Source organism: Tiliqua scincoides, chromosome 5 (assembly GCF_035046505.1).
Source record: "Tiliqua scincoides isolate rTilSci1 chromosome 5, rTilSci1.hap2, whole genome shotgun sequence".
Classification (NCBI taxonomy): Eukaryota; Metazoa; Chordata; class Lepidosauria; order Squamata; family Scincidae; genus Tiliqua; species Tiliqua scincoides.
The window spans coordinates 20,534,297-20,557,995 of NC_089825.1; the positions used below are offsets into that span (position 1 = coordinate 20,534,297).

Sequence of the window (23,699 nt, forward strand, 5' to 3'; positions counted from 1 at the left end):
AGGTTGCAATCCTACTCATGATTACCTGGGAGTAAGACCCATTGACCATACTGGGACTTACTCCTGAGTAAACACGCTCTAAATGCTTAGAATCAGCTGACACCCTTGCTGGGGGTAGGTGGGAGGGAGGGCTTGAGCTCCCAGCCACCAGTCCGCTCTGACGCTTCGTGTGTCCCGACTCACAGGGCGGGGAGGCCAAGAGGAGCCTGGCCAGAGAAGGGGCGCGCAGCCCTGGGCAGTGTGCGGAGCGCGCGCCCAGCGCGCATGTGCCCAGCAGCAGCCAGAGCAGCTCCCCGCGCGCCTCTCCTCGCCGAGCTCTTGCTCTGCTCGGGCGAGGAGGAGGGAGGCGGAGCGGCGCGGCGCGGCGCGCTGACGGCGAGGTGCTGGCATGGGTGGGTGAAGGGAGGGGGAGGAGGGCGGAGGAAGGTGGAGCCTGCGCGAGGAGGGCGGAGGGAGCGGGGCCATTTCAGCGGGGAGCGGCGGTGGCGACAGTGCAGGCGGCCCGGCCAGGATGCGCTTGGCAGCGTCCTGCGGCGGCGGCACCAGCAGCAGCAGCTGCGGAGCCGGAGACCAGCTGCAGCCCCAGCCCCACTAGTGCTGCCCAGAGCCCTGCTCCGCCTCGCCTCCCGGCTCTGCCCGCCCTCCTGCGGGGTGCCGAGCCTGGGCGCCCCCTCCTCGTCGCGCTCGCCTCCCTCCCCCGGCTGCGGCTCCCCTCCGGCTCCCATGGCGGCCCCGGGCAACATCGTGTCGGTGATGGCGAGCAAGACCAAGACCAAGAAGAAGCACTTCGTGGCCCAGAAAGTCAAGCTCTTCCGGGCGAGCGACCCGCTGCTCAGCGTCCTCATGTGGGGGGTGAACCACTCGGTAAGAGCCCTTCCCGGGGAGGGTGGCCTGCCTCGCTGGCCTGGCCGAGCCCACCGCCTTCCTCGCAGGCTCGCCTCTTCCTCCTCCTGCTCCTGTCACTGCAGGAGCTCTACTGCTGACTCCAAAGTAGCTGCTGCTCCCCGCATCCTGTAAGGGAGTCTTGCCTCTTCCCCCCTTCTTCTGTGGGCATCCAGCCTGGCATTGGGGTCTTCAGACAGACCTAGCGCCGTCCCCTGCCTTGCCACGTAGGGAGGGAGGGAGGGGGACTGGCTGCTGGAGGCAGGGAGAGGGCAACAGCTCCCTATCCCAGAGGCAGAAGGCACTGAGAATGGATGGTGCCCTTGGCCATGCCAGTTCAGAGATGTGTTGCCCTTGGGGTGGCAGAAGTCATGGATGTGGGCTCTTCCTGTCTGCATTCCCTCTCCTTGGGGTACCAGACCCCCTGGGCATGCCCCTGCAGTTGGGAATACCCCCAGTGTCTGATAACTGATGAGCTAGGGCTATTACATGGAATCTCCGTGGTGGTATGTGCCAGCTATACCACCATGGTAGATCTTGGAATGCTGGAGGCAGACCAGAGGGTGACTGTTGCCTTCCTTCTCTGCCTGTGACCAGCAGCTGTCAGAAACACAATGCTGGATTAGGTGGACCGTGCAGCTAGGCGATTCCTGTCTTCCTCAGTCTGCTGTTGGTGTGCTTTTTCTCCAGAGAGAGCAACTGTAACAAATGCCGCTCTTGGTAATATGCTTTGGGTATGGTTGACAGTGGGGCAGTGCTAGATTGATGATAGAGCTGCGTGACTTTGGCCACAGGGCTAATAGCTTTGCTGCTGTCCAGAATGGATGCATTTTGCTGAGCGGTGTTTTTTTTTAAAAAAAAAAACGTCAGACTGCAGAGAAGCTGAGAGATGCTATTCCCTTCCCCAGCAAACCATCTTTCTCCCAGCCCCCAAAACATAATGTGTACTATGTAGCTGGAAGACAGGACGATTAATGATGTCTGAGCTACGTACTGCCAGGCTAGGAGAGCTGGAGGCATGTCGCTGCCATGGAATGCTGCAGTGTCCCGCTTCTGAATTGGTGCTAGCAGTTACTAGCCCTGTGTTTTTGTTTTACCTGTGCGGTGTTAATCCAGTTAGATCAAGGAAAGAGGAAAAATGAAACTTGACTATTGTTGACCGTGGTCAGATCTTCTGACTTCAGCCAAATTGTATGTATCGCCTCTATTGGGATGCACATGTCGGTACTGTATAGTGGTGTTTAAGGTGTTGGACAGTCATCCAAGATGCTGCCTTAAAAGTGGAACAAGAGTGGTGGTATTTGTCAAGGGAGGAAACGTGTATGGTTGCATTATTCATCTAGCTGAAGAAGTTATCTCTAATTACATGAGTGTGTACCCTGACCAGAGCTGGAGGATTTTTTGTATAATGTTGAAAATTACATTGCATGTTGAAGGCTCAACATGCACCACATCTTATGAACTTTTGGTGCCTGCACTTTGTTTCTTGTCTCTTTCCATAAAAGCCAGTGCCTCGTTAAAGAGAAATCGTTGTGCAACTGGCCTGGCCAGAAATCTTATGCTGCCCTGTTTCCTTCAGTTGTTGCGGTCTTGCCCTTTAACAGTGAATTTGTACTTCTGCGCTAGTGCACTGACTTCATATTTCAGCTTCTTGGAGCAGAAGCAAAATTTGGCTATGTCATTAACTTTACGCCTGGCTTCTTCATTAACTTCACCTCTCAGAGCCCACCCCCACTCCTCTTTTTTTCCTCCTTGGCAAACTGGCATTGAGATATGTCTAAGCATATTCAACATGAGGTGGCTATACGTGGGAAATGTCCATATTTATAAGGCCCCTTGACACCTCTCACACCTTCTCATAGAAGTACTGGTTTGGTCACATGGTTGATATGTTCATGGAAGATGGGCACTTTTGCACAAGTATTTATCTCAGTGTTTCTCAAAATTTGTCCTCTGCCAAACCACTTCACATAATAATAGTATTAGTATTTATAAACCACTTTTCAACAAAAAGTTCACAAAGCGGTTGAACCTATGGTCTACCTATCACATGGTCTACCGAGTTAGGATAGTAGAAGTGGTGCAATAAACACTGGTAAGAGGCTCAGGGTGAACAGGAGGAATTTTTCGAGTGCGGAAAAGCATGCTTTGGAGTTCTGCCCACCCAGCCAAACCTCCTACCACTGTTTGTATCATATTCTTGGTCTTGCTGCCAGGTGTCCCAGGGTCTCATGAGTAACACCAGACACCAGTTCAAGTACCCTACCACTGAAAAACACTAATTTATATGACTTAGTAGTATCCCAACGAGGTCTATCTTTTGAATTCTAGATATACTGGATGAAGAACCAAAAGAGAGGCATAGGATAATGATTTGAAAATTAAAATAATCATTATTTGGAAGTAGGGTTCTTTGGTGTCGTGTGAATATCCCTCTGCAACTTATCAAAAAGCTTTCCATCGAGGGAAAAGAACTGTTTTCTTGAAGTCTAAAATCTAAGCAGAATGCCTGAAGGAACACTGAATATGTTTATGAAGGTCAGGATTCTAACCTGGAACTTATTTCTATATACTGCAAAATAAGGAGTCCCAGACTCTTGAGCTCCATTTCTGGCAATTCAGATGCATGCTTCTCTGCAGCATTGAGAATGCCATATAATGGCCTGCCTGTTAGGTAGACTGAGAAACGAGTAGTTGACCCCCTTTCAGTTCAGTTTAACCTCAGAACTCTCTATCTCTTGCAGATGTAAATGTATCAAAGGTTATTATTTCAGAATAATTGATCATGTAAACAGACGTCTTGTCTTGATTGCAGTAGGAAATGCCTTGAGTTGCTGCTTGCCTCTTTGTTGTTAACACTGATGTCAAAATCGTTCATCATAACAGGGCATTTGTCTTGACAGGACAAAAGTTCTTATGGTGCTGGATATGGTGAACTGTCACTTTAATGCAGGGTTTCTACCAGCTTTCTTAATTTTGAGCCTTGCTGTGACAAAACATTTTTCCCCTGTTTGAAGCCCTTTGAATAAAGAAAGGGAGAATTGACACAGAAACTTCAAAAAAAAATTAGGACTAATGCCTAAGGGCAAACTTCTATAAGGTAAACGAAGGCTGCACTCTTTCTTAGGAGTGGTTTCTATTGAGCTAACTGGAACTGAGGAAACATGCACAGGATTACACTGCATGGGTTCAGTCCTTTGCACACTTACCTGGGAGTAAGTCAGAATGGGGAATTCACTCTGAGAGGTTTGCCTTATGTGTATCTTGTTGTCTTTCAGACCCCAGGCAGAGTCCTTGGTCTTTCAAACATTTTAGAAATAGTTGTGTTTAGTGCCATTTTTAAACTGCTATTCCTAATTTTGTTCCTGTTAGTTGTATGTTGCTTTGCATATTTTAAAAAAGGACAGTAACTTTACAGTACCTTAAATTGGACATGGGAGACTGAACAGTGCAATTCTATACACGCTTACTCAGAAGTAAGTATATTGAAAAAGAGATTCTAGCTTGCTTTAAATTCAGTAATGAGAATTGCTGGTTTCCACTCTGAGTTGAAACTTTTCTTTTAACCTCAACTGAATGGATAATGCCAAAGTGTTTTTACCATTTTAAGCAAAGTTTAACAATATAAATCACAGAAGTGCAGAAATTGCCATATCATGTTGTATTTAACATATCATTGCTGTATTTAACACTGTAGAAAGAATGCAGAAGTGAAACAATCACTGCATTTTGTGAATATATACTGTATTTTCTTACGGGTTTGGATACTATTATCCAGATTCCAATAAGTGTGGTAGAAAGTAATATTTCTGTTTACCAAGAATGTTATAGTTAGAAAAGTATTTCAGAAATCCTAGGGGACTACTTTGCTTCTAAATGCTAACCTTAAACAAAGGTTCCGTAATCATCCTCTGAAGTTTTCTATATGCAGTACTCAGCATTGTAACCCTATTCAGGAATGTGTGAGGGACTCATTAGAATAATGTACTGCAGCTCTTCCTCGGGATGGCTCATCCATGAAACCAATTGAAGTAGTTGCTTCAGGCAGTAAGTTGCAGGGGGTGTACACACTTCCCACTATGCACTTTTCTTCCTTGAGACAGTAAAAAAAAAAACTGGATGTGGAAAAGGGGGAGTGGTGGGCTCACCACTCTCTTCCATACTTACCTCCTTTTTCAGTCTGGGGAACGAGGAGGGTAGAGGTTGTCGCATTACCTGGCATGGAGGAAGCATTTGACACTCTGCCACAAGCATTTGAAGGTCTTGGGATGGCCTGCCTCTCCCAGCACGGACACACTGTCTAACCTTGCCACCCACTCCCTTGCATCAGTAGCCTCGCAGTGGGGATTCACGCCACACTGCCTGTTCAGTGCTCTTTGGCCTGCTCTGGGCCCAGCCACCTCATGCCTTCACCAGCGATCATGTTTTCACTGCTTGCCGGTGAGAACACAAAGTGACTGGGGCCAAAGATCTCCAAACAGAGGTGGTCCAGAGATGGCTTATCACATTTAAAGCAATGCAATAGCCTAGAAGGTCAGAGTTGATGTCATTACATAACCCCCAAAATGCTAAACTTCTCCAGGTAAGTGCCACACCAAGTGGCACGCACCCCCAGGGTTGCCTCTGCCTTGCTTTCAGCATTTGACCACATAAGCAGGTGGTTAATTTGAGGAGTTTCTTCATTGAATGCAAGAAGAGTGCAGGGGGGCAGAGCTACTGTGCCAACTTTTGATATATTATGACTTGAAAATGGGGGAGAGTAGCTATCCTGACAGCACAGGATCATCTGGGTGACCTTTTACTCCTATCTTACACCATGTAAGTATCTCATCTTTGCCACTGGCTTACAGTCAGTACTGTAATTTTATAAATAGTTGCAACTATCTACCCATCAAAGATAATGGACATTTACCTTCCATCTCATGGAAACCTCTGATCTACTCTCAAAATTACTTCTTGGTATGGGTATGTGTAGGGTTTTTTTTGGGGGGGGGGCAGATTTTATGACAAAGGGGCAAACTAATGGGGGGGAAAGCACTTTCTATTGTTGCTCTTAGTTGGGCACCTGACATCAACAGCCTGTCAAGGCTGCAGGTTACAAAAGAAAAGGGACCTTTTTTGAGAATGTTTTAAAGAAATCTCTCCTAGGGGTGGTAAAGGAAAATGTAGCAAATGCACATGTTGGTATAGAGCAGGGGTGTCCAAACCTTTTGGCAGGAGGGCCACATCATCTCTCTAACACTGTGTTGGGGACCGGGGAAAAAAGAATTAATTTACATTTCAAATTTGAATAAATTTCAATAAATGAATATATTATAGATGGAACTTATATGAATGAATGAATGAAGGTCTTGCAATAGCTCAAGGCCTATAAAAGGCTTTGCACAAAGCAAGGCCAGCCTTTCCTTTGCTGCCACTGCTGCATCACAGATGTGAAACAGCAAGCAGTGGAGAGAGCCCTTATCCCATAGCTAATGTGAGAGGTCAAACAGCTGGCCATCACACTGAGAGCAGTTGAATCAGGCCAGCACGGGCTCCAGCAAATCTCTGGAGGGCCAGAGGTTCATTGGAGACTAGGAGATCCCTGAGGGCCAGATTGGGAGTCCTCGAGGGCCGCAGGTGGCCCCAGGGCCGGGGTTTGGGCACCCCTGGTATAGAGCAATATTAATTATATGTGTTTGTGACAATTAGTATGATTCTTATTTAGGATGTGTTTAAATCAGTGGTTTCCAATTGTGGATCGGAACCTACTGGTGGGTTGTGACCTCCTTTTGGTGAGTTGCCAAAGGGTGATGGAGAGATCAGATAACGAACTTCCTCAAGGCCTGAGGCTATTTGATAAATCACATACTGTTGCTGCTAATTACCCTGCAAAGAATTCAGCTCCTGCAGTTAGAAAGATAGCTGCTAATTGCTTTGCAAGAAGCTGAGGTCCTGAAGTTTGCAAGCACGTGTAAATATAGGGAGATAAATGTTTGAGAATCTTTTTTCTAGTTGTTGTTACTTATAAATAAATATTTCTTTCTAGATTTCCTTTTTTCAAAGTCCGGTAAACCTAGTTGAGTCCCGATACAGTGTTTCTAAAGTGGGTCCTGGTGCTGAAAAGTTTGGGAACTGCTGATCTAAACAATAACACAAACATTTTTGATGAAATTGGTCTTTTTCTAGATTTGAATCAATCTGCCTTGCTAGGTCTTCTCCATTTCTCCTAATAACACTACTACACTTCTTTCTGAATCTCCTTCATAAGCTGTATTAGCTTTTACTGCTTTTGGTTTCCACTGGACTTTCTACAATAAATATTTAATATAACTGTGGCAATGCAGCTTAGCTGTGTCTCTGCCCCATATTCCCAGTCAATTTAACTTGGTGTATCTGACTTAACTTTTGTTTAAATGCCTCGATATACTGTGAGGACTTGCTTGCCTACAAAAATCCCAATGCACTTAATTGAGTGGGTGGAAACTAGCAAGAATCTCTTCATTCAGGCCAGACTTTAGGAAGATTGTCTGTCTGTCTGTCTGTCTGTCTGTCTGTCTCTCTCTCTCTCTCTCTCTCTCTCTCTCTCTCTCTCTCTCGGTACTGTTAGCTAGGTTTGAAGGGTATGTATCTGATAGTCTTTGGGCAACTAATGTGTAGAACTCCAGGATTTGCTTGTTTGAAATTCTAAAAGCTACTGCAATGAATGCCAAGATCATGAAAGCCTGGCTATCCAAAACAGAGTTCAAATTGTTTGATGCAATATGTGGATCCATTAGAAAATTAGTGCTACACTTTAGTAGTAATGGAACACTGTGTGCACAATTAAGATGGCAACTATGCAGAACTGACATTTTTACAAGGTATAAAAAGTCCAGGGTGGTATTAACAGAACTAACCAGGTAGAGTTTGCCAACCACATAGTTCCAGTAGTGTAGTAGTGTACATGTAATAAGAGCTTCCAGAAGTACTTTAAACAGAACAGATGGTTAGAACTGAACTAGAAAGGGCAGAAAGTAGATAAAATCAAGTCAAAGTTCAAGAGGCACAGAATGTTTGGAGATTCAGGGCCCAGTCCTATTCAATTCCTGTACAGTGGTGATATAGCTGTACCAGTTGGGGGGGGGCGACTGCTGCATCTTGGAGAGGCAGTCATGGAGGCCTTCTCAAGGTAAGGAAACACTTATCCCCTGCAGCTGCACTGGCACTGAAAAGTTGGATAGGATTGGGCTCTCGGTTGCTGTTAGATGTTGATGTAATGGAAATTTTTTGACTTCCCCACAGAAAAAAAGACATGAGGAAATGAGAACTTTAATTGTGGCAAAATTGCATAATGTATCGTATACAGGTTAATTTTGAAAACTGCTTAGAGTGTTAGAAATATTTCCAAGATTTAAAAAGAAACGGAGTTGTGAGCTTAAAATTGAGCTGTTCAGATTTTTAGAAGTTTGGTGCTGATGTATCATGTCATCATCAGGCATTTGGAGAAACTGCTGCCCAGCCATGGAAAGGATCTGTGCAGTAGTGCAGACCCCTTAGAGGGAACACTCGTTATGAGAGTTTGGGACTGAAGGGGGAATACAGAAATGCATCTTTATTGGTTGGTACAAAATGGGATAGATATGGTTGGCAACCTTCAGTCTCGAAAGACTATGTTATAAGCCTACAGCACCCAGTATTCCCAGGCAGTCTCCCATCCAAGTACTAACCAGGCCTGACCCTGCTTAGCTTCCAAGATCAGATGAGATTGGGCATGTGCAGGGTAACAGTTATATGGTTGACTGTTTGAAGTGATGGTGCGTGGATGGTGACAAGTGCCAGTTAATGGTAGTTGAGAAAAGAGGGTTAGCCTGTACTGTGAGGAAAGTCCTGGGAGGAACTAAAGGGAGAATGGGGAATAAATAATGTTAGTTTTTTATAATGTATGTTGATACTTAAGCTTTTTCTGTTTTGTTTCTGTTCAAATGAAAGTATAGTGTTGCCTCAGTAGTATTTTACCTAAGTTGGCAGAGTAACTTGCAAAAAAAATTGCTGGGCGTAAAATTCAGACAACAAATTATAACACTTTGATGGAAATAAGAAACTTTTCTCTCCTTTTCTACTCTGATTTTTAACAGCCCCTATCATTTCATGCAAACTTCTCTTTACACTTGAGCAGAATAATTAAAGTTTGAGTGATTTTTAAGTACATTCCCTAAGATCATTAGAGGTTAGTCCTCAGGGTTTTGAAAGAAACTGATTTTACCAGGAAGAATTTTTTAATTTTAAATGCTCTTTGCAATATGGAGAACTTAGGAGTTTGCTGTTCAACAAAACAAAATTCAGGAACAGTCAACTTAACAGTGCTGTCTCCAGGACTATCATGCTGCTGCAGATGAGGGAAGGGTTGTTTACACTTAGCTGGGGGTTACTAAGATCCTCCAGAGGGTCTGGAGAGCCTGCAACCCCATCTGCAGCCTTCCAGCAGCTCCAAACTGCTGTTAAAAAGAAGAAAAACCATTTCCGGTTTTCGTCACAAAACAGGAAGTTGTTTTTTGGAGGCTTGTGGAGGGCTGCAGGCTCCACAGACCATCCAGAGAGCCTTGGTGACCCCCAGGTAAGCTCATCCCTGCCTTTTCCAGTTCCCCTGGTGGGTTGTGACCACAGTTTGGGAACCACTGGTGTATAGGATTGCAGCTTCAACTTTCTCTGATGTAGCATCAAGCATGTTATAAGCTGATCCTGATCCAAGAATGCTTATTTTAAAGGTGTGAATGGGAAAAGTGATCAATTGGCATTTTCGTATATTTATATAAGTTTAGTGAAAGATGGGGAACTATAGGTAATTGGCTTAGGAGGAGGAAAGTGGTGGAAGAGAGCACCAATCTTGTAGAGAGGAGTTTCTCTTCTGGATGAGGTAAATTGAGTTGATTAGGGAAACATATTGGTGTAAGCTTTCCAATCCAACTAAATCTTCAATTGCTATATCATGTTACTTAAATATTATTTTAGAAAGTGAAATACTTTCTATATATAGAAATATAGATAGTGTATTGTATACTGATTAGGTGATGCAAGTAGTAGTGGCAAGTTATCCAAGTACTGTACTTCTGTCTGTTTCAGAGTTTGAATGAGGTAGGCTTTACACAACTTAAAGTTGCTTTTGTACATTGCCGTGGAACTGATGGTATTCTCATTGTTCAGTGGCGTAAATAATCACTTGTCAATGCATTTTATATTGTGTTAGGTTTTGATTTTATTTGGAATTTATATGCCATTTCTCAACAAAAAGTTCTCAAAAGTGGTTTATGTAACACAGGAATGAGATGATTTCCTGTCCAAAAGACACACATGAAACACCGATAGATGGACATGGGATGGGGGATACTGTGTGTTGAATAGAAACAGTTGCTCTCCTCTGCTAAAAGAGCCACCACTTTTCAAAAGTTCCTCTTTGCCCAGTTAGTAAGGGTCATCCTGCTTCCTTGTCAATCCACTTCTTGCTGAAAGGATATATAGTGAGTCATCCTAATTATATAATCCCAAGAACTACAAGCTGTATGTTCTGTTGATTGTAAAACTATTTCTCTTTTCATTAGCCCAGACACCATGAGGCCTCATGTTTACTCTGCCATCTTCCTGGTAATAAGTTCTGCTCTGTTAAAATTACTTGGATAAGGGCTGATTCACACAACTGCAAACTTGTTTTTTTCATTTGTGGAGATCTTTCCATGTGATAAGTGGTGGATGTGAACTGTCCCTTAGTCATTTGCTGCAAGCACAAATTTCAGTGATTCTACCCCTTCTCTCTTTGCCTTTGGGTTTAAGATGAAGGAACTGACGGGAAGAAAAAGGGTATTGTAGGCTTATTTATTAGCATACATGCTATAGGCAAAAATGATAAGTAGAGCAAAGACTGGAGGAGAATAAAACTAAACTTTAACATTAAAGTATCTAAAAGTTAGGCCTCCTGAATCTTACTGAGGCTGGCATAAGTGGGCTGCAATCTTGAAAAGGGGTTCACCACAGGAAAGAACCCCTCAAAAGCTCATTGCAGAATTGGGTCTTGTGCAACACTGTTCAGTGGCATGTCTAAAGCATGGGATTTTGTATATTGAATTGCTCCCTAATGTTCCCTAAGGCTTGGATGACGTGTCTGATTTTTGTTAATGTTTATTTGTATACATTTTTACTGGATAGAAGAACCATCTTTCAGTTGCGTGGAATACTGTGAAACATGGAGGTAGATATTGGTATCCTTATAGTACTTGTCTGAATGGCCAAATCAGTTATGAAATTTAATTTGTCTCTGCCCCTACACCTCTAGCATTTAAAAAACTTTCTGGCAACTCAGGTATACATGTGGAGGGGGCGCTACTATAAGATGCAATGCTCTGTGAACGAATGAATTCCTAGACTGAAGTGTAGGTGAGTATGTACATGTGATGGTATACCTTTAACAGGCAATTGCTGCTGTGGTCTGGATGGAAGACCTGAGTTTGTGTTCCATGTTCGTCATGGATTTGCTCGTAGGTGGTGAAGGGGAAACCAAGTACGGTGGGTCCACTTTATCCTTGGGTTCAGTATCTGCCGATTTTAACCCACCACGGGTTCTGAACTAGAGGCTAGAGGGTCCCCAGAGGACCGCCTGGAGCAATTTAGTAGGCACTTCTGTTTTTCAAGTGGCTGCTAAATTGGCTCCAACAGGCATTCTGAGTTGTGGAGAGGCATGCTGCCTCCCCTGTGACTCAGAAGATGTCCTGGACATGGCATCTCCAGTTGTGTCTGGGAGGTCTTCCAGCAGATTTGATTATCCACAGTTTTCAGCATCTGCGAGGGTTCTGGGAACGGAACCCCCGCAGATGCCAAGGATCAGTCTATAATCTTTTTGAAAGTAAGTAGATTTTAAAGAATTTTAGCTCCCCCCCCCCCGAGTTATCTCTTTAAACATTCGTAGGAAGGATAATATTTTGGATCAATTCCATACAATCTCTGATTAGCTAGTAGAGTTTTTTAGAATAACTACTGGACAAAGCATTGTCAGTGCTTCAGACTGACCTGATGACAAATCATGTATGTAATATAAGGTCAGATAGCACTCATTATTACTTAATTAGCTTCCATGACTGTATTGGACTTGAATTCTGCATTATGATTATTTAGCTGGTGAAAAACCAGATCTCTATTAATATATACTTTTCTGTTCTAAAGAGTCTTGTGCTTTTGACCTTACTTCCTGCTGCTGCATATGTCCTTATTCTCCTCTGTTTTTGGAGAATATTGAATCTGCAGTCCTTCAGCCACTTACTTTAAATTGGTCCGGCTGTAGTTGTGGGACTAATTTTGAATGATTTTTCCCGTTCCATTTCCCCCCAGTAATGATACATTCTGTCCCCATTTTGTTGCATGTGGTGACTTTAACATATATGAAAGAATGGGTAACAATTAGTTTTTTCTGCTCTTGAGATTTTCATAGCGGGTACATTGTTCAGTTGTTGGTCCTCGTTTCTAGTTTATTTTCTTCAGTTTGCTGGGGAGTAAAAAGATGCTACTCAGCCGAGTTCAATACATGATGGAAGGAATGAAAGGCTTAAGTGAAATAAGGGTGTTGACATTTGAGGTTGGAGACGGACACCATGTAATCTCTTTATAGCTTCCAACAACACTTAAATAAACAGCTTTTGTGTTTTCTCTCTTGCATGCTATGACAGAGACCCAGTGGAACTGCTAATCCGATCTCTAGAGTATTAATAAACATCAAAGCAGGAAATGTTTACTGGATGCTCTTGAAGTATTGCATGTTAAAGCTCTTGGTTCAAAGCATTCTTGGTCAGTGTTTGCCACTTTAACGTGTCAGTTTGGACTTGCATAACATTAGCATAAAAAAGCAGAACCCTACTGAACATGACACACTGGGAATTTCCCCAAAATTATCTATGCATGAAACCTGCTTGGACGCCTAGTCACTTGAGTAGTATCTGGTTACACCAGTCTAGAGAGAAGGGGGAAAATAATTTGTAGAAGTAAATCAGCAATTGGGCAAATGAATCTACTATCTGTACGGTTAGAGATCTTGTAGTTTTCCCCTACTTAGGCAGTTGTTTAGGCCATGTAGGTGACAATAGCTACTAACTTTATATAAAATAGTCAAATGCAGCCTTTGCTTGGCTTTGTGCCACTGTGAAAAGATGAGAAGCCATAGTGTGTGTGTGTGTGTATTGTTCTCCTCTTTCACCACCATTTGCAGGAGGACATCTTCCAGTGATGTTCCCCAATATCTCCAGTCCAAGCCTGTTCTAGAGTGAGGGGGAGAGGACTTGAATGGTAGCTGCTCCAGATTTCATTTGATTCTAGAAGCAATGACAAGCATGTGTTTGCCCCTGGGGGAAGGTTGGGTGTTCACAGATCTTCCAGCACCTACTGGTGCAAAATATAGGAAGTGGCAAAAAGGCAGCAAAGTAGATCTTGGGGTCTCAGGCTTGTTTAGGAAAAGTTCTAACCTTCATCTCTCATTGAGATCTTAAACTCACTTAACTGGAATCAAATACCACATTGACTGAGATTGCAGCCTCTTCCCTTCTTGCATTACATGAGAATATTAACTCTCTTGCCTCAGTGCCTGAGGCATGTAGATAGTTCAGTTATGTTCATCGTTTTACTGGGAGGGTCACTTCAACCTGATGAAGGCTAGAGTATTTTGTGGGAATAAAAGCAGGGACTTTTGGAGACTGATTTTGATTGTCAGAATGACTTAAGAACACACAAGCCTTGTGTAGTCAATAGAAAGGAAAGAAATTGAACTTAGTATGTCTGCTCAATTTTGTGTTTTTGTTTGATATCTAAAGAAATTTGTCTAGTCCATCTTCAGAATGATTTAATGACTGTGTTGACTTGCACAGTTGTGAGACAAGTCCAGGAACAAGAAGATGTAATCTGACTCTCAGATGGGTAGCTCCTCATTGGCTAGGAATTGGGCAAGTTTCTGGAGGAAAAATCCATTACGGGTTACAAGCCATGATGTGTATGTGCAACCTCCTGATTTTAGAAATGGGCTGTGTCAGAATGCCAGATGCAAGGGAAGGCACCAGGATGCAGGTCTCTCGTTATCTGGTGTGCTCCCTGGGGCATTTGGTGGGCTGCTGTGAGATACAGGAAGCTGGACTAGATGGGCCTATGGCCTGATCCAGTGGGGCTGTTCTTATGAAGTGTCAGGGCTGGAGGATCTCATTCTGGCCCCAGTGGGGTCCCTTTTAGGTTATGGACCCATGTCCTGTCACACTTTCTCTGAAAAAGGGGGTTGGGGGCTTCTTGGAGTAGGTGATTTTATAGTTAGGAACATGAGGGAAGGGTCTGTGATGGATGTGAGGACTGCAGGGTGACTTGCTTGTCTGGTGAGAAGATTGAGGACATCATATCTCATCTAGATAGGTTGATAGAGAGTGCTGGGGAGCAGGTAGTGGTTGTGGGGCATGTTGGCACCAAATGCAGGAGGCCAAATTTAGGCTACCAGGTAGGAAGCTCAAAGCCAGGATCCTAAAGATAGCATTCTTGGAAGTGCTGTTTAAAACAGTAATAGAGGCCCAACAACAGCATATTGCAAAGAAAAAAGGGCTCAACCAAGTTCAGAAGGATGCCAGCATGGATTATGAGCTGAGTTAGAGAGGCTGTAAAGGGCAAGGAAGCTTCCTTCCATAAATGGAAGTCTTGCCCTAATTGGGGGGGGGGGACACAGGCAAAAGAAATGTAAAAAGATGATATGGGAGGCCAAGAAAGACTTTGAGAAGCGTATGGCTAGCAGCATTAAAGGGAGTAATAAAAGCGGCTTCAAATACGTTAGAAGCAGGAAACCTGCCAGAGAAGCAGTTGACATACTGGATGGTGAGGAACAGAAAGGGGCAATAAAAAGATTGCAGAGAAATTTAAGGAATTCTTTGCATCTGTCTTCACAGCAGAAGACCGTGGGCAAATACCGCTGCCTGAGCAGCCCCTCTTGACTAAGGAATTAAATCAAACATAGGTTAAAAGACAAGACATTTCAGACCTACCTAAGGCGCGATCCTACCCAAACTTTCAGCACTGGCATAGCTGTGCCAGTGGAGCATGTGCTGCATCCTGCAGTTGGGGGAGGGGCAGTCACGGAGACCTGCTCAAGGTAAGGCAGTGTTTGTTCCCTTACATTTGTTCAGACATGCATTGTGCTTACATTGGCACTGGAAAGTTGGCTAGAACATAAGAAGAGCCCTGCTGGATCAGGCCAAAGGCCCATCTAGTCCAGCTTCCTGTATCTCACAGTGGCCCACCTACCAAATGCTTCAGGAAGCGCAAAAAATAGCAAGACAACCTGGGTCCTGGTGCCCTCTCCTGCATCCTTCGTTCTGAGGTAGTCTGCCTTTAGAATTAGGAACATGCACATACGTATCATGACTTGTAACCCATGATGGACTTTTCCTCCAGAAATTTGTCCAATCCCCACTTAACGGCATCTAGACAAGATGCCGTCAATGCCCTAAGATCAATAAGTTACTGGACCCAGATGCCATCCACCAAAGAGTTCTTAAGGAATGAAATTGCTGATATGCAGCATGTCCCTTAAATCTTCTATGCGAGAAGATGGCTAATGTCACAGCAGTCTTTAAAAATGGAAGGAGAGGGAACCTGGGAAACTATGGGCCAGTCAGTCTAACATCTGTTCCAGGAAAGACAGTGGAAAACCTCATTAAAGATAAAATGTTTTATATGGAAAAAGTGAGACTTGGTTGACTCACTCTTCTTTTGAACTTGAGCTTTTAAAATTGCCCCGTGGCCCTTCCAGAATGGTGGCCAGAACATCCCTATGCAAGCTTAAATGGCTTCAGTCCCATATCCACACAATCTCATGCTTAGGGCCTTAGTGGCCACCCTGTATTCTTCTTATTATTATTATAACTATTATTAACAGTATTTATAGACTGCTTTTCAACTAAAAGTTCACAAAGCAGTTTACAGAGAAAAATCAAATAACTAATGGCTCCCTGTCCCAAAAGGGCTCACAATCTAAAAAGATGCAAGAAGAACACCAGCAGACAGCCACTAGAAAAGACACTGCTGGGGTGAGGTGGGCCAGTTACTCTCCCCCTGCTAAAAAGAAGAGCACCTACTTGAAAAAGTGCCTCTTACCCAATTAGCAGTATGACTTTATGCCAAAGCTAACTTCTTGTCTTTGGAAGCACAAGGCTTCTTGTCTTTGGAATTGCTATATTAAAATTCCGCAGCACAAGTTAATTTGGTGTGCACCAACAGTTCACATAACATTTTGAAACAAGGTATTGCAGGAGTTTTCTTCCCTAGAACTTTTGCAACTATTATTGGTACAAATACTAACATGAAATGACAGGAAACCATACTCTGCATGTGACTTGGCTCATGCAGTACAAAACTGTTCTCTCTTCTTAACAAATAGAATAATTCTACTATGGGGTGTGTGTGTGTGTGTTGTATTGTTCTTGGTTCTTTAATATTCTGCATGCATCCCCTTATAAACCAGTTTAGATTAACTCTTAAGAAAGAATAAGGGGATGCATGCAGAACATTAAAGAACCAAGAACAATACCACACACACACCATAGTAGAATTAAGGTCATTATGATTATTTAGTCCATATTACTACTATCTTGAAAGAAAAAAAGCAAGTTTGCTGTAGTCACTGCAAATAGTACCTTAACATACCTGCTTCTATAATTTAAAATTGAATAGCACGTATTGAAAACAGTGCTGGGAATAGTGGAAAATGTAAAGTATCATGTTTGCCATAGCTGAAACAAATGGGTGCTGATTACTAGGTTGTATTCAGAGTAACCTTGTGGTTACTGAAAACACTCTCTCTTTCTGATCTGACCAGAAAAGCTACTTGTAAAATTATCTATATTAAAATATTTTATCCATCTCTCTTTAGTCTAAATCAATGTTTCCCAAACTGAGGGTCAGGACCCATCTGTGGGTCACAAGCTGATTTTTGATGAGTTGTAATTTTTTTTTTAAACATTAAACAAACAAGAAAACTTTGCAAGACTCTTGCTGGGATACAGAAGAAAATTGTTAGCTGGAATGCTAACTTGTGGTATGAGGTTATCTTTATATCCCCAAATTAAAATGTCACATTTTCTGATTTTTCTCTAATAATTGGCATGCCGTAGATCACATGTGAACCCAGTTTCAGCCTTTTGTTTGGTCTGGAAGTCCCTAATTGCACATCTTGATCTCCAGTTCAGCCTCCTGGGTAACCTGGAATGACTGGAAAGGTTTGGGGGAGCAGTTCTTGAACTCTTGTTTCTTGGGATAGTCTAGCAGATATCTATACGCACATACTATATGTATGGTTTTCTAGCAGCCTTGGAAACACAGGACTCCAATTATTTATTTTATCTATTAATTTTCTTTCTAGATTTCTTTTTTGTCTAATGGGTCACTATAGATTGTCATTTAAAAACAATGGGTCCGGGTTGGAAGCACTGGTTCTCCTGAACAACCCTGGTTAAAGCTGGGAAGGCAACAACACAGTCTGAAACACAACTGTGTCTTAAAATGCAGCTCAGACTTGTTGGCTTTTTCAGGACATTTTTATTATACCTAAGCTTTGAACTATCTCCAGCTTGCAGGGACCACAAAGCCTTTTTGAGTGATCTTGTGAATTCTCTTGTTGCTCAGCTGATGTTCCAGAGCATGACTTCATCTTTTTAATCCCTTTATAGTTGGTGTTCAGTGCTGCATATTTCCTCTGAAAGAATTTTGAATGCTCTTTTCTTCCACATTATTTTTTGGTAGAGATCTGGTTCTGCATGTGGTTCTGGGCCTAATGAAGTGTTATCTTGGCACATATGCTCAAGACCTACTGAGCAGTAAAAGAGACCAAGGAAGTTCTGTTTATCTACCTGTGGGGAAGAAAAAAGTGCATGGTGCAGCAGACAAAAATAGAATCCCTTCTGTTGCTCTCCAGCTGTGTGTGTGTTGGGAGGGGGGTGACAGCAGCTCCACAGCAGGAATCCTGTCTGGGCGTTCAGCTACTATTTATTGTTTCTGCAGCATTTAGATGCTGATTTCTGGTAAAGTACTTAATATGTATGTAATCGTAGAACAGAGCATCAGAATTATTTTAAATGATGTGGTGTGCGCATTTTAATCTGGGTTGTGTTACTGTAGAGTACCTTGGGCATTTAATTTTTGGTAGACAGTTAAGATAACATTAGTGTACCAACTGAAAGTAACTGAATATTTAGGTGCATCAGTGTAGAACTGCTTTGAAATATTACATTTAATTATAGAACAAGGGATGAATATTTAAGGGCCCAAATCCTATCCAGCTTTCCAGGGCTGATGCAGCTGTGCCAATGAGATGAGCATTGCATCCTGTGGTGGGGGGCAGTCATGGAGGCCTGTTCAAAGTAAGGAAACGTTTGTTCCTGTTTCCTCTAGATTGTGACTGCATCAGCTCTGGAAAGTTGGATAGGATTGGGCCCTAAGCCAGCAGGGGAAGTGAAATGCCTGTCTTGCCTTAATGGGGCATCAAATGTTCCTTCTCCTACCTGCATGCTCACAACTTTGTCCTGTCATTAGGCTTGTGTTCCTAAAATGTATAGTTAAACTACTGTCTATTTTCTGGGGTAGGAGAATAGAATTACATGCTTTATAACTCTCACTTTCAAGATGTTGATCTTGTTCAGTGTAATTTGCCTGGCCTTCTTGATAGTTCATCTGAACTGTCCTCTCTTGATTTAATTTTGGTGTGTTTTTTTTAAGTTGGTTTCCAGGCCCGTGGTCCTCACATAGAATTAGCTTCAAATGATAGAAGAAAAAAATATGCAAATCTTGATCATATTTTCAAGGTATGGGAGAGCCCAATTCTCACGCAGGTTGTCATTTTAGCAGCTCTGCCTCTGCCCACAGCATCGCTTCACAGCTTAGCAGCTGAGAGGTGCTTTGCCAAATGATGACTTGGCAGAAACTGTCCTGGTGAAAGGGTGACCGACATGATAATTGGGCTGTCCACAGCAACATTTCTCTCTCTCTCTCTCTCTCTCCCTGCCCCTTCCCCTGTAATGTTCCTTGCCTACTAAGGCCTCCTGCCATCTTTCCCTTTTGAACCTGCAGAAGTGGCACTATTGAAAGGGTGCCACTGGGCAAGTCCAATTGTCATGTGGGCTGGATAATGGGCCGTATCCAGCCCACGGGCCTCATGTGCTGTTACCTGAGGAAACAGAAGACTTACCTGGTGAGGCTGAAAAATGTGAATTGGCTCATAACAGTTTGAAATATTGCACTCAAACTCAAGTTCCTGTTCTACATGACTTCACAGACAAGTTGCTGCTGTGTTCTGTTCTGATCTAATCCTCTCAAGCAGTAACTTGGAAAAGAGGTCCTATGTGCCTGCTTGCACACAGTTCTGTGCCTGCCAGAGTAATATTTGGAAACTTCTAGAACTAAAGCTCACCAGCTTGAAGGAATTAAAATAAAACTAGCAAGCAAAAGTTGCCACTGCTATTTCAACCTGCTGATGCTTGAACTGTGCTCCGTCCCCTGCATGGTGACAGAACCATCAGCTGCCCTGGGAGGAGATGGACAAGCAAGTGAGGTGTAATTGCTTGTCTCCCTCAATGTGCACCCTTTCTATTGCAATGATTTTTCCCATTGACTTTCTATAAGCTCCTCTGGGAGTCTTGCCAGTTGAAGAGCAGGGTACCAGTACTTAAATTAATTTAACTTGGCACTAAAAGCCAGTCTTACAAAGCAGGGCATATGTTATCTAGGTCGGTTCTGTCATTCACAAGTTTCTCCATGTAGTGGCGTAGCTAAGGCGGTGCAGGGGTGGCAAATGCATTGGGCAACAGGCTTCAGGGGGGCAGCAAGCTGAGCTTGACTCTTGTGGCCAAAATTGTGAAAACCTTGATATGTGCGAATAATACCATCATGTTACATATCATTGTAAAGGTAATTTAATGCTGAACTAAATGAAACAAACCATGTTGGAATATTTTTATTCTATCAAAAGTTATGGCCAATTAACCAGCAAACTTTTTAATTTACTTAATTAAATTTCGTCTTGGAAGGGGGGCTCCAAAATCTTCTCTGGCTCCAGATAGCAGATGCCTTAGCTATGCAGCTGCCACATTTTTCATTTTTTTAAAAGTCCGGGTGTGACGTCGCTTCTGGAAGTTAGGTCATTTCTAGGGTGTCATTTTGCACTTGACACTGCGCAACACTTTCATTAGCTACGCCACTGTCACCATGTTTTGTTTCTCTACATTACAGTGTACAGCTAGTCCATTATATTCTTGTTCTACTTCTCCTTGTTTCTTCCCTTTAGATGTACGAGTCCCCTTCTCTCCATTTTCATGTGTTCAGTGCTTGTCATTTAAACTGGGAGTATTTGCAACTTGTCCTTATTGTACAGCACAGATGATAGTGCTACTCTTGACAGCTTTTTGTACAAAAATAATTTACTCACCCAAGAAATTACTGACCTTCAGCTGAGCCCTTGCCAGCTTTCCAGTGCCAGTGCAGCTGTGCCAACAGGGCATGCAGCGCACCATGTGGGCGGGGGGCAATCCTCCTCAAGGTGAGACAACAAATGTTCCCTTACCTCGGTGTTGCATTGTGACTGCTTCAGTACTGGAAAGGTGGTCAGAATTGGGCTGCTTATTGAGGATTGTGAATCCGCTACGACGAGTGCCTTTGTTTCTCGAGCTAGAGAAACAGGCCCTACTTCAATTGTCCAATCTGTACCTGTAGTTGATGAAATTCTTTTCTGGGTAACCTTTCCAGTTTGAACTGGTTGTAAGCCAAAGCCTTTATTAAAAAAAAAAAAAAAAAGAAGATGATCATGGAACTGTTCTGCACTTGCCATGCAATTAATCTGAATTAAAAGGCAAAACATTTTTAAAGGACACCTGAATCGTTTTATGAGTGTCTTCAACATGGAAGACAAAAGCATTAAAAAGGAATGATTGCTACCTCTGCCCTTTTGGACTCTAGTGTTAATATTTCGTACAAGGGCATGCTTTATAAACTTAGCTTAAATAATTAAGGAGTGACATTTTTCTTCTGAATTAATGCTAATCACTCAGCCGTGGTATAACTGTAAACATGGTATTATTATTATTATTATTATTATTATTATTATTATTATTATTATTATTATTATTATTATTATTAACAACAGTATTTATATACCGCTTTTCAACTAAAAGTTCAAAAGCGGTTTACAGAGAAAAATCAAATAACTAATGGCTCCCTGTCCCAAGAGGGCTCACAATCTAAAAAGATGCAAAAAGAACACCAGCAGACAGCCACTCGAACAGACACTGCTGGGGTGAGGTGGGCCAGTTACTCTCCCCCTGCTAAATAAAAGAGGAGCACCCACTTGAAAAAGTGCCTCTTACCCAATTAGCAGGGGACAATTGGGTACTACTGTATCTTGATCACATTGTCTGGTTAGTAGACCTGCTCTGAAACACTTGTGTCTTTGAGAGAATATATGCCCTGCTTAACTTGTATTCCTTCTGTTTTTCTTCCCCGCCCCCCCCCCCATGCAAGTGGAGGTTGGAGACACACACAATTGGTGTTATAGCCTTTTGCTGGAGTAAAAGTATTATGTTCCATTAAGTAGTAAATCCTATTTACAAAAACTTTCTGCAGAGGAACCTCAGATTAGAGCTCAATCCTTTCCCTCCCACCGATGCAACCATTCCAAAAAGCATGTGCTGTACTGGAGGTGATAGATCAGGAGGTTTTGAAAGAGAAAGGAGAACTATTTCCCCCTGTCCCACTCTATGCCCAGCTATGTCTGGGGCCTTTAAGGTTCCACCACCGATCAATGGACTTCCCCCAAAGCAGGATTGTTGATATGATTTGTCGCAATCCAAACCCTTTTCCTTAAGTAAGAACTTTTCCTTTTCCACAGTAAAAACTGTGAGTCTTGTCTGGCACTAAATTTAATCTTTTGGCTTGTACCAATGCAGTGCAGCTCAACCATTGTCTTTTATGCAAGTTGCATCTCGGATCACCAGATGAGACACAGCTGCCATTCTGCCCTTGACACAGAGCAGTTCAGTAGTGACTGGTGCCTCGTACCAGTTTAGGCAAGCATCAAAAGTTTAGAGACAATCCATTCTTCTTCTGTTCCTGTTGACCATCTCATTAGAGATGCTGTGATTTTGAGCGAGGCCTAGAACAAAGGCTACTCAAAGCTTGCCTTGCTGTGCCTGTCTCCATTGTACTAAATTCCAAGCTAGCCACTATATTTGCTTCTTGTCAAGCATTTGCGGTAGTTTACCTTCTGCAGTCTGGTAAAGTAGCTGAAAAAACATGGATACACATATAATGTAAATGTCAGCTCAGCAATTAGCAAGAAAGGTTAGAGGTATGTTGGATGGCGGCACAGATGGTTGAAAAATAAGCTCATTCAGAGAGGCAAATGGTCTTGTTTCTTTGTCGAAGGTGAAAACACAATGCGGAAACCTAGCACTATTAGAATGATAGAGCTGTGGGGGCTACTCTGTAGTTAAGGTATGCTTTATTCTGTTCCTTACAAAATTGAGATATATTAGTCTTATTACAGTGAACTTGGGAATGAAGGATCTCTTGAATAAAGGACAGAAGCTTTCCAAAATGCAGAAAAATTGAAAGAAAACATGGTTGATATGGCAGTTTTCATACCCTCCATTGATATGAGGCAGAAATGACTTTCTTCTTCCTTGGTGTTAATCCAAAAGTATACTCCCTTTTTCATTTACATGGAGACGTAGTGACACACCTGAATGTTCCAAACTCATCTAAGGTCTGCCTTATTGTTTGCTTTTTGAAAATCTTTTGTGGCAGTTTTCTTTTGGAGCAGAAAAATGTTCTTGGAGGAATGGTACTTTTTATATGCATCAAGGCAACTGTGACTATATCCCGCATCTAGCTCCTGCAGCATATCCCAATTCTTCTCCTACATTTTAAACTTATTTGGTCGGAGCAATCAGGACAGGAGCTGGTACCACATTTCTAGGTTACAATGTGAAGGGGAAGCAACCTAGATAGTGCAATATTTCCAAAAACAGTTAAGTTCAGCTTAAAAAAAATAACTCTACTGTACTCTTTCTATGCTCTTTAATTTCTTTGTGGGCATGTGTGATCAAAATGCATTTTTTGAGTGGTGAACAGTTCAATCCTATGCAAGTTTAGTAAACTATACTGTGTTCAGCAGGTCTCACTCCCAAGTAAGCATGAATGGCAATCTAAATGAAGTACAGGTTCATTTAAAGACTTATGGCCCAATCCTATCCCCCCTTCCCCTGTTGCTGTGGTGAAAAGGCACACATTTTATCAAGTAGGGAGGGGAATCAGGAGCATTTGGAAGAGAAAGGGGATTTAAATACCATTACCCCTCCATAAGCCTTTCGCTCTGCGATGGGTCATCTTGGAGCTGGAGTCTGAGGAGATGAAGGGGTGGGGAGGTTGCTAAAAAGAAGGGTAGGATCTGACACATGCTATCACCACCAAATCAACCTTCCCACAGCATCCATGCTTCTTGTTCCTCCTTCCTCTCTACCCAGTTTTGCACCTTCCCTGCCCCTGCTGCTGCCTTACCTGCTCTGGGAAGATCTGCCAGTGTCCTGGGGGTGCTGCTGCCTCTTGCAGTACCACGTGCAAAATGCCCGCTGACGGAACACTGTGTGCACTGTTGGCAGCCATATGACAACAGATCTCTGGCCTACTGTCATAAATGGCTGCGTACAAACAGGACTGGGCTGTCTAACTACATCCTACTCCTATATACGCTTACCTGGGAGTAAGCCCCTTTGAGCACAATGGGACTTCTGAGTAAACATGCATAGGATTGAATT

At 43.0% G+C, this 23,699-nt stretch overlaps 1 protein-coding gene and 1 pseudogene across 1 annotated transcript in view; one reads left to right on the forward strand and one right to left on the reverse strand.

Moving 5' to 3' along the window:
* Window positions 1-465: 465 nt before the first annotated feature.
* Window positions 466-23,699, forward strand: part of PIP4K2A (phosphatidylinositol-5-phosphate 4-kinase type 2 alpha) — a 70,143-nt gene continuing 46,909 nt past the window's right edge. The window contains exon 1 of the mRNA XM_066627273.1: window positions 466-864. Coding sequence (XP_066483370.1) covers window positions 724-864 — 141 coding nt within the window. The 5' untranslated portion in view covers window positions 466-723. The remainder of the gene's footprint in view (window positions 865-23,699) is intronic.
* LOC136655126 (5S ribosomal RNA) lies at window positions 8,522-8,638 on the reverse strand (annotated as a pseudogene).